At 43.9% G+C, this 18,224-nt stretch overlaps 2 protein-coding genes across 3 annotated transcripts in view; one reads left to right on the top strand and one right to left on the bottom strand.

The window, feature by feature from the left end:
- Positions 1 to 18,224, top strand: part of LOC132454871 (netrin receptor UNC5D-like) — a 237,195-nt gene that overhangs the window by 98,919 nt on the left and 120,052 nt on the right. The gene's annotated exons all lie outside the window — the stretch shown is intronic.
- Positions 1 to 18,224, bottom strand: part of LOC132456141 (probable ATP-dependent RNA helicase ddx42) — a 62,120-nt gene that overhangs the window by 43,097 nt on the left and 799 nt on the right. The window contains exons 2-7 of one of the 2 annotated variants that reach the window (XM_060050368.1): positions 17,480 to 17,537; positions 16,992 to 17,218; positions 16,567 to 16,631; positions 16,131 to 16,300; positions 8,422 to 8,511; positions 8,180 to 8,269 (exon numbers count right to left, since the gene is read on the bottom strand). In XM_060050368.1, coding sequence (XP_059906351.1) covers positions 8,180 to 8,269; positions 8,422 to 8,511; positions 16,131 to 16,300; positions 16,567 to 16,631; positions 16,992 to 17,218; positions 17,480 to 17,537 — 700 coding nt within the window. The remainder of the gene's footprint in view (positions 1 to 8,179; positions 8,270 to 8,421; positions 8,512 to 16,130; positions 16,301 to 16,566; positions 16,632 to 16,991; positions 17,219 to 17,479; positions 17,538 to 18,224) is intronic. The other variant, XM_060050369.1, reaches the window with a different exon arrangement.

Genomic DNA, 18,224 nt, shown 5'->3' with positions numbered 1-18,224 from the left:
GCTGTTCCCTCCATTGACCAGACGGACGTCACCATCAGCAACAGAGTTTTCGGTGGTTTCACCTGCAAAACAAATCTCTGTTAACCAACAAGAATGCTTCTACTGGCCCATTGCTACCAAAAGAACAGGAAGTTATACATTTCAACATATTTCGCTCTTAAATAACAGATCATCAACCAGGCAACGTCCTCTTTGAGTTTGAACTCATAACATTCATTTAAAACGAGGAACCAAAAGATGGAGGTTCTCACCTCCATCCCTCTTTAACAGAACTCAAATGTCTTTTGGATTATTTGGGCTCGCCATTCCTGTTTCTCATTGACTCACTTGTGCCGTTGTGTGTCCGACTATGCAGGCTTTTGAATAACACCCGCCCAACTCTACCTCTGATTGGCTTACCGTGACATGTTGCTCTACCACTACTTAACCAAAAGGTTGCTAGTTCGAGGAAGTTAAGAGATAGAAGTTCTCTGTGGCAGAAGACAAAGCTCATGACAGGTACCCACAGGTTCCTTGTGTTTATTACCTTCACAGATAACACCAGCGTCTTCATGGTGAACGCAGTTGTGGGACCCCAACCCACTGTGGCCACACTGTGTGAGGTCTGATTCATTCCCGCGACAGTTGACATCATCCAAGAGGATGAGCCCTCTTCCTTGTCCAAAACGGGCTGTAGCTTCTGCAGACAGCCCCCTCCCACAGTCCAGCTGTCTGCACACAACATGGGCATCTGGAAGGTCCCAGCCATCATCACAAACTGTGCCCCACTGGCCCTGTATAAAGATCTCCACCCTGCCAGCGCAGGAGCTGTTCCCTCCATTGACCAGACGGACGTCACCATCAGCAACAGAGTTTTCGGTGGTTTCACCTGCAAAACAAATCTCTGTTAACCAACAAGAATGCTTCTACTGGCCCATTGCTACCAAAAGAACAGGAAGTTATACATTTCAACATATTTCGCTCTTAAATAACAGATCATCAACCAGGCAACGTCCTCTTTGAGTTTGAACTCATAACATTAATTTAAAACGAGGAACCAAAAGATGGAGGTTCTCACCTCCATCCCTCTTTAACGGAACTCAAATGTCTTTTGGATCATTTGGGCTCGCCATTCCTGTTTCTCATTGACTCACTTGTGCCGTTGTGTGTCCGACTATGCAGGCTTTTGAATAACACCCGCCCAACTCTACCTCTGATTGGCTTACCGTGACATGTTGCTCTACCACTACTTAACCAAAAGGTTGCTAGTTCGAGGAAGTTAAGAGATAGAAGTTCTCCGTGGCAGAAGACAAAGCTCATGACAGGTACCCACAGGTTCCTTGTGTTTATTACCTTCACAGATAACACCAGCGTCTTCTTGGTGAACGCAGTTGTGGGACCCCAACCCACTGTGGCCACACTGTGTGAGGTCTGATTCATTCCCGCGACAGTTGACATCATCCAAGAGGATGAGCCCTCTTCCTTGTCCAAAACGGGCTGTAGCTTCTGCAGACAGCCCCCTCCCACAGCCCAGCTGTCTACACACAACATGGGCATCTGGAAGGTCCCAGCCATCATCACAAACTGTGCCCCACTGGCCCTGTATAAAGATCTCCACCCTGCCAGCGCAGGAGCTGTTCCCTCCATTGACCAGACGGACGTCACCATCAGCAACAGAGTTTTCGGTGGTTTCACCTGCAAAACAAATCTCTGTTAACCAACAAGAATGCTTCTACTGGCCCATTGCTACCAAAAGAACAGGAAGTTATACATTTCAACATATTTCGCTCTTAAATAACAGATCATCAACCAGGCAACGTCCTCTTTGAGTTTGAACTCATAACATTAATTTAAAACGAGGAACCAAAAGATGGAGGTTCTCACCTCCATCCCTCTTTAACGGAACTCAAATGTCTTTTGGATCATTTGGGCTCGCCATTCCTGTTTCTCATTGACTCACTTGTGCCGTTGTGTGTCCGACTATGCAGGCTTTTGAATAACACCCGCCCAACTCTACCTCTGATTGGCTTACCGTGACATGTTGCTCTACCACTACTTAACCAAAAGGTTGCTAGTTCGAGGAAGTTAAGAGATAGAAGTTCTCCGTGGCAGAAGACAAAGCTCATGACAGGTACCCACAGGTTCCTTGTGTTTATTACCTTCACAGATAACACCAGCGTCTTCTTGGTGAACGCAGTTGTGGGACCCCAACCCACTGTGGCCACACTGTGTGAGGTCTGATTCATTCCCGCGACAGTTGACATCATCCAAGAGGATGAGCCCTCTTCCTTGTCCAAAACGGGCTGTAGCTTCTGCAGACAGCCCCCTCCCACAGCCCAGCTGTCTACACACAACATGGGCATCTGGAAGGTCCCAGCCATCATCACAAACTGTGCCCCACTGGCCCTGTATAAAGATCTCCACCCTGCCAGCGCAGGAGCTGTTCCCTCCATTGACCAGACGGACGTCACCATCAGCAACAGAGTTTTCGGTGGTTTCACCTGCAAAACAAATCTCTGTTAACCAACAAGAATGCTTCTACTGGCCCATTGCTACCAAAAGAACAGGAAGTTATACATTTCAACATATTTCGCTCTTAAATAACAGATCATCAACCAGGCAACGTCCTCTTTGAGTTTGAACTCATAACATTCATTTAAAACGAGGAACCAAAAGATGGAGGTTCTCACCTCCATCCCTCTTTAACGGAACTCAAATGTCTTTTGGATTATTTGGGCTCGCCATTCCTGTTTCTCATTGACTCACTTGTGCCGTTGTGTGTCCGACTATGCAGGCTTTTGAATAACACCCGCCCAACTCTACCTCTGATTGGCTTACCGTGACATGTTGCTCTACCACTACTTAACCAAAAGGTTGCTAGTTCGAGGAAGTTAAGAGATAGAAGTTCTCCGTGGCAGAAGACAAAGCTCATGACAGGTACCCACAGGTTCCTTGTGTTTATTACCTTCACAGATAACACCAGCGTCTTCTTGGTGAACGCAGTTGTGGGACCCCAACCCACTGTGGCCACACTGTGTGAGGTCTGATTCATTCCCGCGACAGTTGACATCATCCAAGAGGATGAGCCCTCTTCCTTGTCCAAAACGGGCTGTAGCTTCTGCAGACAGCCCCCTCCCACAGTCCAGCTGTCTACACACAACATGGGCATCTGGAAGGTCCCAGCCATCATCACAAACTGTGCCCCACTGGCCCTGTATAAAGATCTCCACCCTGCCAGCGCAGGAGCTGTTCCCTCCATTGACCAGACGGACGTCACCATCAGCAACAGAGTTTTCGGTGGTTTCACCTGCAAAACAAATCTCTGTTAACCAACAAGAATGCTTCTACTGGCCCATTGCTACCAAAAGAACAGGAAGTAATACATTTCAACATATTTCGCTCTTAAATAACAGATCATCAACCAGGCAACGTCCTCTTTGAGTTTGAACTCATAACATTAATTTAAAACGAGGAACCAAAAGATGGAGGTTCTCACCTCCATCCCTCTTTAACGGAACTCAAATGTCTTTTGGATTATTTGGGCTCGCCATTCCTGTTTCTCATTGACTCACTTGTGCCGTTGTGTGTCCGACTATGCAGGCTTTTGAATAACACCCGCCCAACTCTACCTCTGATTGGCTTACCGTGACATGTTGCTCTACCACTACTTAACCAAAAGGTTGCTAGTTCGAGGAAGTTAAGAGATAGAAGTTCTCCGTGGCAGAAGACAAAGCTCATGACAGGTACCCACAGGTTCCTTGTGTTTATTACCTTCACAGACAACACCAGCGTCTTCTTGGTGAACGCAGTTGTGGGACCCCAACCCACTGTGGCCACACTGTGTGAGGTCTGATTCATTCCCGCGACAGTTGACATCATCCAAGAGGATGAGCCCTCTTCCTTGTCCAAAACGGGCTGTAGCTTCTGCAGACAGCCCCCTCCCACAGCCCAGCTGTCTACACACAACATGGGCATCTGGAAGGTCCCAGCCATCATCACAAACTGTGCCCCACTGGCCCTGTATAAAGATCTCCACCCTGCCAGCGCAGGAGCTGTTCCCTCCATTGACCAGACGGACGTCACCATCAGCAACAGAGTTTTCGGTGGTTTCACCTGCAAAACAAATCTCTGTTAACCAACAAGAATGCTTCTACTGGCCCATTGCTACCAAAAGAACAGGAAGTTATACATTTCAACATATTTCGCTCTTAAATAACAGATCATCAACCAGGCAACGTCCTCTTTGAGTTTGAACTCATAACATTCATTGAAAATGAGGAACCAAAAGATGGAGGTTCTCACCTCCATCCCTCTTAAACGGAACTCAAATGTCTTTTGGATTATTTGGGCTCGCCATTCCTGTTTCTCATTGACTCACTTGTGCCGTTGTGTGTCCGACTATGCAGGCTTTTGAATAACACCCGCCCAATTCTACCTCTGATTGGCTTACCGTGACATGTTGCTCTACCACTACTAAACCAAAAGGTTGCAAGTTCGAGGAATTTAAGAGATAGAAGTTCTCCGTGGCAGAAGACAAAGCTCATGACAGGTACCCACAGGTTCCTTGTGTTTATTACCTTCACAGATAACACCAGCGTCTTCTGGGTGAACGCAGTTGTGGGACCACAACCCACTGTGGCCACACTGTGTGAGGTCTGATTCATTCCCGCGACAGTTGACATCATCCAAGAGGATGAGCCCTCTTCCTTGTCCAAAACGGGCTGTAGCTTCTGCAGACAGCCCCCTCCCACAGCCCAGCTGTCTACACACAACATGGGCATCTGGAAGGTCCCAGCCATCATCACAAACTGTGCCCCACTGGCCCTGTATAAAGATCTCCACCCTGCCAGCGCAGGAGCTGTTCCCTCCATTGACCAGACGGACGTCACCATCAGCAACAGAGTTTTCGGTGGTTTCACCTGCAAAACAAATCTCTGTTAACCAACAAGAATGCTTCTACTGGCCCATTGCTACCAAAAGAACAGGAAGTTATACATTTCAACATATTTCGCTCTTAAATAACAGATCATCAACCAGGCAACGTCCTCTTTGAGTTTGAACTCATAACATTCATTTAAAACGAGGAACCAAAAGATGGAGGTTCTCACCTCCATCCCTCTTTAACGGAACTCAAATGTCTTTTGGATCATTTGGGCTCGCCATTCCTGTTTCTCATTGACTCACTTGTGCCGTTGTGTGTCCGACTATGCAGGCTTTTGAATAACACCCGCCCAACTCTACCTCTGATTGGCTTACCGTGACATGTTGCTCTACCACTACTTAACCAAAAGGTTGCTAGTTCGAGGAAGTTAAGAGATAGAAGTTCTCCGTGGCAGAAGACAAAGCTCATGACAGGTACCCACAGGTTCCTTGTGTTTATTACCTTCACAGATAACACCAGCGTCTTCTTGGTGAACGCAGTTGTGGGACCCCAACCCACTGTGGCCACACTGTGTGAGGTCTGATTCATTCCCGCGACAGTTGACATCATCCAAGAGGATGAGCCCTCTTCCTTGTCCAAAACGGGCTGTAGCTTCTGCAGACAGCCCCCTCCCACAGCCCAGCTGTCTACACACAACATGGGCATCTGGAAGGTCCCAGCCATCATCACAAACTGTGCCCCACTGGCCCTGTATAAAGATCTCCACCCTGCCAGCGCAGGAGCTGTTCCCTCCATTGACCAGACGGACGTCACCATCAGCAACAGAGTTTTCGGTGGTTTTACCTGCAAAACAAATCTCTGTTAACCAACAAGAATGCTTCGACTGGCCCATTGCTACCAAAAGAACAGGAAGTTATACATTTCAACATATTTTGCTCTTAAATAACAGATCATCAACCAGGCAACGTCCTCTTTGAGTTTGAACTCATAACAATCATTTAAAACGAGGAACCAAAAGATGGAGGTTCTCACCTCCATCCCTCTTTAACGGAACTCAAATGTCTTTTGGATTATTTGGGGTCGCCATTCCTGTTTCTCATTGACTCACTTGTGCCGTTGTGTGTCCGACTATGCAGGCTTTTGAATAACACCCGCCCAACTCTACCTCTGATTGGCTTACCGTGACATGTTGCTCTACCACTACTTAACCATAAGGTTGCTAGTTCGAGGAAGTTAAGAGATAGAAGTTCTCCGTCGCAGAAGACAAAGCTCATGACAGGTACCCACAGGTTCCTTGTGTTTATTACCTTCACAGATAACACCAGCGTCTTCTTGGTGAACGCAGTTGTGGGACCCCAACCCACTGTGGCCACACTGTGCGAGGTCTGATTCATTCCCGCGACAGTTGACATCATCCAAGAGGATGAGCCCTCTTCCTTGTCCAAAACGGGCTGTAGCTTCTGCAGACAGCCCCCTCCCACAGCCCAGCTGTCTACACACAACATGGGCATCTGGAAGGTCCCAGCCATCATCACAAACTGTGCCCCACTGGCCCTGTATAAAGATCTCCACCCTGCCAGCGCAGGAGCTGTTCCCTCCATTGACCAGACGGACGTCACCATCAGCAACAGAGTTTTCGGTGGTTTCACCTGCAAAACAAATCTCTGTTAACCAACAAGAATGCTTCTACTGGCCCATTGCTACCAAAAGAACAGGAAGTTATACATTTCAACATATTTTGCTCTTAAATAACAGATCATCAACCAGGCAACGTCCTCTTTGAGTTTGAACTCATAACATTCATTTAAAACAAGGAACCAAAAGAAGGAGGTTCCCACCCCCATCCCTCTTTGACGGAACACAAACGTCTTTTGGATTATTTGGGCTCACCATTCCTGTTTCTCATTGACTCACTTGTGCCGTTGTGTGTCCGACTATGCAGGCTTTTGAATAACACCCGCCCAACTCTACCTCTGATTGGCTTACCGTGACATGTTGCTCTACCACTACTTAACCAAAAGGTTGCTAGTTCGAGGAAGTTAAGAGATAGAAGTTCTCCGTGGCAGAAGACAAAGCTCATGACAGGTACCCACAGGTTCCTTGTGTTTATTACCTTCACAGATAACACCAGCGTCTTCTTGGTGAACGCAGTTGTGGGACCCCAACCCACTGTGGCCACACTGTGTGAGGTCTGATTCATTCCCGCGACAGTTGACATCATCCAAGAGGATGAGCCCTCTTCCTTGTCCAAAACGGGCTGTAGCTTCTGCAGACAGCCCCCTCCCACAGCCCAGCTGTCTACACACAACATGGGCATCTGGAAGGTCCCAGCCATCATCACAAACTGTGCCCCACTGGCCCTGTATAAAGATCTCCACCCTGCCAGCGCAGGAGCTGTTCCCTCCATTGACCAGACGGACGTCACCATCAGCAACAGAGTTTTCGGTGGTTTCACCTGCAAAACAAATCTCTGTTAACCAACAAGAATGCTTCTACTGGCCCATTGCTACCAAAAGAACCGGAAGTTATACATTTCAACATGTTTCGCTCTTAAATAACAGATCATCAACCAGGCAACGTCCTCTTTGAGTTTGAACTCATAACATTCATTTAAAACGAGGAACCAAAAGATGGAGGTTCTCACCTCCATCCCTCTTTAACGGAACTCAAATGTCTTTTGGATTATTTGGGCTCGCCATTCCTGTTTCTCATTGACTCACTTGTGCCGTTGTGTGTCCGACTATGCAGGCTTTTGAATAACACCCGCCCAACTCTACCTCTGATTGGCTGACCGTGACATGTTGCTCTACCTCTACTTAACCGAAAGGTTGCTATTTCGATCCCCAGCTCCTCCTAGCTGAGTGTTGAAGCTTCCCTGAGCAAGACATTAACCCTAACTGATCCTGACGAGCTGGCTGTCGCCTTGCAGGGTTGACTCTGCCGTCGGTGTGTCAATGTGTGCATTAACCGATCGTACCTCAGCCAATCTTTACCATAGAGAGAGATAACCAATTGGTCTGATTAAAAAACTGCCTCAATTACAGTAATGCCCCACATTTTCTGGAAGTAACGGTAACAGTGTTATAATAATGGGCAGAGTAGTTTGTTCGATTACTTGTTACTGAAAAGGGTAACGCCATTAGTAATGCCGTTATTTATAACACCGCTTATCCCCCGGCACCGCTTGTAACTATGTATTTGTACATGCATAAGCGCAAGAATCAGGGAAAAGCGACATTCCTGCGCAACAAGTTATTTGTGATGAGAAAAGTGCTGTTACTTTTATCATTGGATCAAATATGGAAAGTGTGACCATACCTGTGACAAAATAATCAGTAGTTGGAACTAAGGGTGCTGTAGCTGGAGTTGGCGTTGTTGTTGTTGCTGCTGTCGTTGAAGTTGGCGTTTCTGAGATGGAACATGTAACTTGTAACTATGTATTTTTACATGCACAATCGCAAGAATCAGGGAAAAGCGACATACCTGATCATCAAGTTATTTGTTATGAGCAAAGTGCTGTTATTTTCTGATAGGATCAAATATTGAAAGTGTGACCATACCTGTGACAAAATAATCTGTAGTTGGAACTGAGGGTGATGTAGCTGGAGTTGGCGTTGTTGTTGTTGCTGCTGTTGTTGAAGTTGGCGTTTCTGAGAAGGGACATATTACTTGTATCTAGGCCTGTGCGATTTGGATACAATATTCTATCACAATATGGGTAATTTCATAACTCGATAACGATATGTATCGCGATAGGGTACATTTTATGTGGATTCTACGATAACTATGTGTACAAATAATAACCACATGCCTCATGAGTACTTTTTAATAATCCTATCAACTAAACACAAATTAAGGGAAGTTTCTCTTTTCTCCTTTCATTTGGAAGTGACGTTGAGTAGAACTGTAGAACTATCGTTCCTATACATCTATATTTCTATATATATATATATATATATATATATATATATATATATATATTGTGGCATACGCCAGGGAGGAGTGAGGGGAGTGGTAGGTCTGGCAACCTGCTGGCTCCACCCCCAAGCCATATATGGACTTCCTCCCTCTAACGAGGCAAGCCTGGGGATCGTTAGGCAGGGGTGCTTGGGCTTAAGAGGGCGAGCAAACAGTCGTGTAAGGAAAGGAAGGCTAAGGGGAGCAGGCTATCACAAGCCTGAGTTAGGGCTAGGGCTAGCGAGCAGGCCGGATCTGTGTGATCGCCTTGAAGCTGAGGCCGACTACAGAGAGTATCTGCGTGAGCTTCTGTGAACATTGTACGGCCAAGAGGGTAACCCTACATGCCCACTGCACCGTCAGTCAACGGACGTGGGAAGGCGTGGCTGACGGATGGGGGAGTAGTCTTTGCAGAGGCATTCGTCAGCCAATCAAATCGCTTCGCCGGGTTCTTCCCGCTTCTTCCTGCTTGTTGCGATGCAAGATGACCCGCTTTCCAGTATCGTCAGAGCCCGAGTCGCGTCACAGTGCTTAAATTTGCATACGCGATCTGATTGGATGACGGATCCGTCGCTGCCGAAAAAGTTGAACATATTTCAACTTTTTGACGGAGCCAAAGGCTCCAATGGAACGGACGGATCCACAATGCATTGCGCGTCCGTCCCCATTCAAAGTCAATGGGGATCAGTCAACGGACGGAGGTAGTTGGCACGAGACGTTAGAGTGGAACTTTGGCGATGGCTTGTGTACCGACCGGTTTGCATGAGGACCCTCCCGGCGACGACTCCTGAACACGTACTTTGGATTACCCTTTGTTTCACTCTGGTGAATTAGTTTCCCTGTAAATAAACCCTCCCTTTGAACTGCTCTCTGTGTGTTGAGTTGATTCACACACACACAAAGTGTGGTTTGCAAATACAAAACATCATTCAGAAACTAATGCATTTTGTTTCAGAAACAAATACAGTATGTTTTACATATACAAAGAAACATATTTCTTCAATTACAAAAAAATATCCTCCAAGTAAAAACTAAAATCTTTCAAGTACAAACTAAATTTTTTCAAGTACAAACAAAAGTCTTTCAAGTACAAAAAAACAAAAAAACAATTCTACAAGTACGGTAATCTGAAAGTTGCGCGTGGATCTGAAGGCATTTGCTCGTGGATCAGCAAAGCGGAAAATTTGTGCCAAAAGTCACGTGACAAACAAATGTCCTGTGATTCACACTACACAACAGCAGGTGGCGCTATTGAGTCAGTTTAAGGCCGCCAGGACGATTTTTTTTTCTCCCCAAAATCTTTATTTGCAACACATTCTCAATCTGAGCGCGTTGATTTTTGACGAACGGTCAGTGACTTTGGCTTCAGCCTCTGACGCAAAAGGGTACCCTTGTGCTTCTTTTTTCGACGCATGGGGTTTTCAACTCGTTACAATGTAGGCTTACAATGTAAAATGAATAGACACCTGGGGCCGTATTCACAAAGCATTTTATCTTACCTCCTGTGCTCCTAACTCGCGCTAAAACATTTTACGTAGGAGTTTTTTCTTAAAAGTTATTCACAAAGCCGCTGAGACCTACTCTTACTAATGATAAATCACAAAGAGTGAACTAAGAGTGACGCGCCGTTGCTATGGATTACGTCAATTCTTGTGCACGAGATTAGAAGCGGTCAGTTCGGTGATTGGTTGTTCAGACGAGCCCACTGAATCACCGAAAAACAAGGAAATAGCCTTGGCTAGAAATTAATTCCTATTAAGTAGTTATAGTGCAGTTAGCACACGCATGATGACAATTTTGTGCAGACCACGATAATGACGTTGTAGCCTGCACGTTCGAGAGAGAGAGAAAGCAAACAATAAAAATACGTAAAATTTAAAAGAAAATAAATGTTATGAACTACCCAAGTGTTGACTGATTAGTGCCAAGGTGTTTACCCATAGGCGTCGATTACGGGGGGGACGGGGGCGACATGTCCCCCCCACTATTTGGAATACGAATTTTGTCCCCACCAGTTTTAAAAATGTTCAAACCAATTGCGACTGAAAAAATCCCCACATACTCAACCGAAATCGTCGAGTCTAAAATCATGCGATAGGCGCGCTCGAAGACATCCTTTATTAGATAGGCCTACCTAATAAACCGTTTGAACACACAAGACCGGAACCTATAGTAACGCCGGTAAACAAACCCCGACTCCCGAGAAGCCCAATCCCTATGAGCTCCCCGCGCTACGGCCATCCGGAGGCACACAGAGCTTTTGGCCGTGATATTATGTATACAATTATATTATATTATATACTATCATATATATAGAGCTCCGAGAGTCGCAAACGGCAACAATCACTTTCTCCTCCATGCTGCAGTACACCCCGGACTGCACTGCGCTGAGTTTGACGGTTGAACGCTGATTGGCTGTTACGTTACACATGTCACTCAGTGGCCACGCTGTTGAACGCTGATTGGCTGTCATCACGCGAAATTCGTGTCAAAGTTGAAATTTCTCATGCCACAAATCCTCGTGAACGCGCTCGCCTGTGCACGGCGAAAGTGTGGCGCGATAAATCAAAAAAATTCGCCCGATACGCGTCTATACATTCACTTTGTATGGGATCTTGTCGTCCCGTTGCGTTTGGTGTGAACGCACTGGAGAAGTTTCAAGACAGACAGCCAAAATCGACATTTATGTTCAGAAAATAGCCGGTCCTTTTGCTTCCTATAAAAAGCATGTTTGTGACACTGGATATCGATATGGATACGTCATCTAGCCTGCATGTGGAGGGCCACATAAGGTAAGAAATTGGTTAAGTAAACTTGGCTGCTGGTTCTGTTTGCTCGTGAATCGTGATGACCTGGCCAAAGGTTACCCACGGTCCTAAGCGATTGTGATTGGTGCTCCAGTTAGTATGCATTGTATATATAGATTGCAGCTAGTAGCAGCTACACACGGTGCGATTGCTATGCCAATGTGGTTATAGTTGGTCTTGTCTGATTGAGATATGTGACGACTTGGAGCCTGGTAGGCCTATGCTGACATAAATATGTTCTCGCATAACCTGTGTGATTATCCTTAACTGAAGGGGATTTTATTTGCGGACAATTTTCTTATGATGTTGTAACCCTGCGTTCACACCAAAAGATGCATTTGCTGCCCGAACGCATTGACGCCGAAGTTTTGCGGCGCAGCAAATCAAGTTTTGCGGCGCACCAAAAGTTTTGCGGCGCGACAAAGGTTTTGCGGCGCAGCAAAGGTTTTGCGGCGCAGCAAAGGTTTTTGCTGCAGTTTTGCAGCGCGGGAAGTTTCGCGGCACGGGAAGTTTTGCCCGCTGTGCTTCTGAATTCATTCAAAACCATGGCCGACATTACGAGCATTGCATGTCTTTACCTGTTGTGGAAGAGGGAGAGACGTCGGAATGCCCGTCGTTTATGGGTTCATGAGACCATTCGGAGCCTGGAAGGCTGGTGCTGCCTGGCACCCAACTGGGTTTTGTTTGGGGTTGTTATTCTAGCCCTTTAGCATACTCATAGTTTAGTTTAACTGTAAACACAACTACACTACAGAATGCTGATTTGTGGGTTTTTTCGAGTTACTAAATAAATGTAACGGTAGTGAACTCTAGGTCACTCCAGGTGAGTAACCCTGATTGGCTGTTACGGCATGTCACTCAGTGGCAACGCCTCAGTGGCAACGCTGTTGAATGCTGATTGGCTGTCATCACGCGTTTGCTGCCGAAAAGTTGAAATATTTCAACTCGAGCAGCATTTGACGCGCCGCAAAATACGTAACGCGCCCGCCGCCCGTGCCCGGCAGCGGGCACGGGCATGCCGTGCTGCAAATCAGATTTTGCCGCGCCGCAAATCAAATTTTGCTGCCGGTTTTCTCGGCAGCAAATGCTGCGGCAGCAAAGCAGCAACGCGTCTCTACATTCACTTTGAATGGGATTGTGCCGCGTGTCAACTTTTTGCATCTTTTGGTGTGAACGCAGGGTAACGAGTGAAGTCTACATTGGTCCTTCGCAAGTGTTTACTGGTGGTCAGGATTTGGCAGATGCAATTCTCCTCTGGGTGCTTGTATTTTTCTTCTTTTTTTAATGCAGCATAACATATGCTACCAGCAGCCCTTGCTCGTCTTCAAAAGGCTGATGCTCAGTACCTCGTTTCATTTCGTACCCCCTTTACAGTCTGGCATTGTTTGTCTGGTAAACTTTGTTGGTGTCAAGATAAGTGTTAAATTGCCAACACTGTTCTTTGTCCTGTGTGTATTAGTATTAAGCCTACATATCCCGAGCCAATACCCTGGTGTTTCCAACGCCGTTTTGCAACACAAGCCAAAACACAAACTGTGGTTTTCAACTTTTATTGTTCGAATAGGATCTTCATAGGGCTGGCCCGAATGCCATTTTTCAGGCTTCGAATACTCGTTGGTTTTTCCGAGCGAATATTCGAATACTCGTTCCAGAAAAAAACACCATCAAAAACAACATTAATAATCCTTATATACTCCCTGGAACCGATTTTGACAGTATCTGCATATTTTGTTGAAGATTTAATAGCTTTTGAACGTTAATTAGTAGGCCTAAGTAGGTTGAAGTTCCTTCGTTTTTCCCCGTGAAAGCGAACAGCTGTTGCTCCGTTCCAAATCAGCTGTTCTCTGCCATCTCAGCCCTTACGGGAGCTTTTCAATTCATCCTGGAACGTGCATCTTTTCAGGGAAGTTGTACAATAAATCCATAACAAATGAATATTGATTGTCTTATGTGTCCATATTATATCCATTATATTGACCGGGTATTCCCAAGACGCTCACGCTCTGCAGCAAGCCAGAGATCCCGCTAATGTTGTGTTATAAAGTAAAGGGAAACAAGATATCTATTCTTCCTCCACCTCTCTCGCTTCTCTGCTTGGTGTCGCTGACGCTTATAGTTTGCCTCCCTCGCTCTGGTAAAGTCACGTACGTGAAAAAAAAAATAACGAAGCTCCGAATGCTGATTTAAGCTTCAAATACTAATTTTCCGAACCAGTATTCGAATATTCGAATAATTTCAACACCTGACAATACACTGTAGAGCATATTGTAATGCAGCGTTGAATGGATGAATAGCTTACATAAGGGTACCCAGCACTTTTCAGACCACACTCAAGCTTATGGTTATTGTCCCCACCACTTCTAAAAACAAACTGAAGCCCTTGTGTTTACCTAAAATGTGTTTTCAAAGTGATCCCTAAATGCCTGTCCACTCATCATCATCATCATCATCATCATCATCATCGTCTGGCTGTGGAATGTTCCTCCGCTTGCAGAGGTTGTGTAGAATGGCACATACAGTGATTACTGTGCTTGCCCTCTCTGGGGTGAGGCGTATTTCGCCGTGGAGTTTTTACTTGGAGAATATTTTCTGCCCAATTCCTCTCTTCACAACATTTTGTGTATGTTTGTGTGCTCTAGCATATATGGAAGAAATCTGTAAACAATAATAAATATGGATTCAACAAATAAAAGGCGTCAAAGAGCCAATACGATGTGTTTTACGCATAGGACTAAGCGTAATCTGCGTAATCACTCACATGTTATACTTTAACTGTGCTCCCGGTTGTGGATTGAGGTAGGGTGTCTAGAGCCACGTCTTGCATGGATAGTCACTGTCACCCAGCAAGTGACACCCAACTGGTACATCTCAAAAAGCTGCCCCAAACCGCTCACCATTAAAATGCGGGAATCATGGGTAGCTGAAGATCCAGGCCACTTTGCAACAACATCCAGTAGGCTACGTTAAAATTTGCATCAAAAACAACCTGCGTGTTGATGGAATGCACTTTCTTCCTATTGACGAAAACGTCCTCGTCTTTTGATGGCGCAATTATTTTTATGTGCGTCCCGTCAATAGCACCGACCACACCGGGCATACCTGCAATTGCCAGGAAGTTGGCTTTGATCCTGTGTAATTGTTGAATGTCCAAAGGAAAGTTTATGGCACGGCTGACTGATGGTTGCGATAATTTCAAATCGTCGGCATTGCAAAGTTGCATTTCCCCTGTTGCTAAATAACGTAGTGTGGCCAAACATTTTATTTCGGGACTAATCTGATTATTCCTGTTAGTCGGGGATGTTATTGCATCGCGCATTAACTCCATAACAAGTTGAATAATCTAACATTTCGTCTCGCAGGCATTTTACGATTCTTTGTGAATAGGTCTTACTGAGTTAGGAGTCCTCTTGAGGACTTTTAAGATCTCCTAGACTTAGGTGCTACTTTTAGGCCTAAAATACTTTGTGAATTGCTCTTAGTGAAAAAAGTTAGGAGTCCGAAATGTAACAGTGACACGCCCATTATTTTTAGGAGGTACTCCTAAAATCGCCAGTTAGGACCTACTTTTAGCCCTAAGATCCTTTGTGAATACGGCCCCTGAACCATTGATTCCAGTGCTCCATATATGCCTTGTGTGTTGGATGTGTTGAATGAAAAGAGCAAAGCGTTACATTGATATCAATGGGTCACTATACTTGGTAGAATGTGGCAAACATACGCTACTGACTAGCAACTTTACACAGATTTTACCAGCAAGACATAGCATAATAAATATTATATTTAAATATATTATTCTAAATATATATATATATATATGTATATATATATATTTATAAAAACAATATATATATTATTTGGCACTGTGCCACAATGAACAAAGTATGTGAAAAGAAAGAAGTAGACTCAAAGTACTGTAAGAGCTAAGTGATAAGTCTATAGGCCTACATATGGGGTCACGCAAATGGTAGCCAACATGGTTTCACGTAAAACAATTAGATGATTTATCAGGATTAGAATCAGAAATATTTATTAGTATATATTTATAATATATACATATATATATTATATTTATTGGTGGAGATAATGTGTTGTCAACAAACACAACAGTACAATACAAAACTTTTGAAAAACAGTGCAACCTTGTATATGTAAAATGCTTTTGCATTCGTTTCAGAAAGCATGCCAGCTAAAACAATACAGGATCAGCTTCATCATTCCTCTTGATGAAGGAAGGTGTGTGTGTGTGTGTGTGTGTGTGTGTGTGTGTGTGTGTGTGTGTGTGTGTGTGTGTGTGTGTGTGTGTGTGTGTGTGTGTGTGTGTGTGTGTAAACGTGCATACGCATTGGTATATATCTCCTTCTGAGTATACAGTTTCTGGTTAATATGAAGTTATGTCCATGCATAAGCGCAAGAATCTGGGAAGAGCGACATACTTGAGCGACAAGTTATTTGTTATGAGCAAAGTGCTGTTACTTTTATCATAGGTTCAAATAGTGTCACCCTACCTGTGACAACAACAGATTCAGGATCATAGGAGATTCCGCCAGCGAAGGTGTTGGTTGCTGCAGTCGTCATGGTCTCCAGTACATCGGCCTTTGAAAAGGTCACTTCAGGTGATGCTTTGTTATTGAAAACAAGTTCTACCTCTATTGTAGTGTTTCCATTGGTGGAGGGGCTGAAAAACAGAGTGCCATCATTATGAGACCATTCAACTTGAATACAACATGAAAGCTTGATGCTGTATCTTACAGTTGGGGAACAGATACCAGCATGTTTAGCTTATAAGGCACACACAACAGAACTTATTCTTTGACCCTATGGTGCCTGGATCTGAATATTATTGTTTAGATCGTTTCAAGCTTTTCAGAAATTAAGAACAATTAATAAAATATGTCAAGATGACCTATGGAAAATTCGTTTTTTTTTAGAAGGACCATTTACCTGAATCCCAGGACATTAGTGGTGATGAAAATAAACCCATAGGTCTCCAGGAAGATCCCATCACACTGGGAAGACCATACAAATGTTTAAAACATGTACAACCCTTTCAAAATGGATGGACTTAGTTAAAATCCTGTTGAAACTAAATGTTAGAATAAATGAGATCTCAATTCATGACTGTATGAAATCCACAAAGAAATCCTTTGTACAGGGTTTTGGAATAATAAAGTTTATTACTGTATGCAATTACCGCTCATAAGACCAGACATGCAAAAGGCTTCACCAGAAGAAAGCAAACCACAACGACAAGTATGGCAAACACACTGAACGAATCCAGTTATATGGATGCATAGGAAGGGTATCGAAGAATGACGTGCAAAAAAAGGAGAGCAAAAGATTTAAAGTTTAAAATGATAGCAACTCACAAATGTCACAACAGCCGATGCCAGATCTTGAAATTCTGTAGTTGTTTGATTTGTTAACTCTGCAGTGAAAGGCTTTGATATTGTAGCCTTCAACTTAAAAGTTGGCGCTAAGGTTGGAGTTGATGGACTGTTTGTAGTGTTTGAGGTGGTATTCAATGCTCCAAACGTTGTGGGAGATCCAGTTGAATTCATATGTGGCATGTCAGCGAGGGTACCCATAATGACACCTGTTTTTCATATAATTTGATTATTTCTTGGTACTTCATGTATACACACCAATAAATATATAGTTCTATGACTATTAAACAATTTTATATAACTATTAATTACCATTTTATATAAAAACTGTGAATGTCTATCAGTTTTCAATTTTCTGAGAATGTCTAATCTCAAACTTAATCTGCATTAAAATTAAATACCACCATTAATTAATTAAGCATGCAGATACACAGGGAAGTTAGGAAATTTTATTTAATTTGTTGCCTTACCCATTACAATTAGCAGGGCTGCGGTGGATTGCTCCACAGCCATCCTGTGTTGAGCCATCTATAAAGCATAATGTGACTTAATGAAACTAGTTATAATAGGTTATCAGTTTATCGTATATTTTACATTTAAAATGCAAAATTCTGAAAAAGAAAATTGTGTTAAATTAATCTGCCATTTCTGTTGCAAGCCGTCACAGTCAAATCAATTACAAAATACCTATTTTGATGACGCCGTGAAGAACGTGAGACCATGGGAGTTTTTGTCTTTACCATCATTACCATCAAAATCTATGTGACGTGACTCATATATGGCTGATATCAGGTGCAGGACGACGTAATGTAACAAAGTTGTTTTCAGTTATGATGAGTCACATCATCGGTTTCATTCTAATGGAATTGCCGAGAATTTTGAAGAATTATCTACAGATGTTTGGGTAGATGATTCTTCTAATTTCTCAGCCATTTTGTTAGAATGAAACGACATGAAGTGACTCATCGTAACTGAAAACAACTGTAGATAAGGCCTATTTTTATGGGAGGAATTCTTTATGATTGACCTTATGATTGGCCTAGTTGTTTTCAGACAGACATCAGAAAGCTAGTTTCCAAACATTCGCAATGGATTCAAATCGCTATTTAGAAGTGTAGAAGAATAGACTGCATATACATAGACTATATAATGCATGTTTAACTGACTTAACATAGAATGTATATTTTACAGATTAAATTGACTTTGCCAATGTTT

This window comes from Gadus macrocephalus, chromosome 4, assembly GCF_031168955.1.
Source record: "Gadus macrocephalus chromosome 4, ASM3116895v1".
Classification (NCBI taxonomy): domain Eukaryota; kingdom Metazoa; phylum Chordata; class Actinopteri; order Gadiformes; family Gadidae; genus Gadus; species Gadus macrocephalus.
The sequence above is the reverse complement of the archived record's forward strand: the minus strand, read 5'-3'. Positions and strand labels throughout refer to the sequence as shown.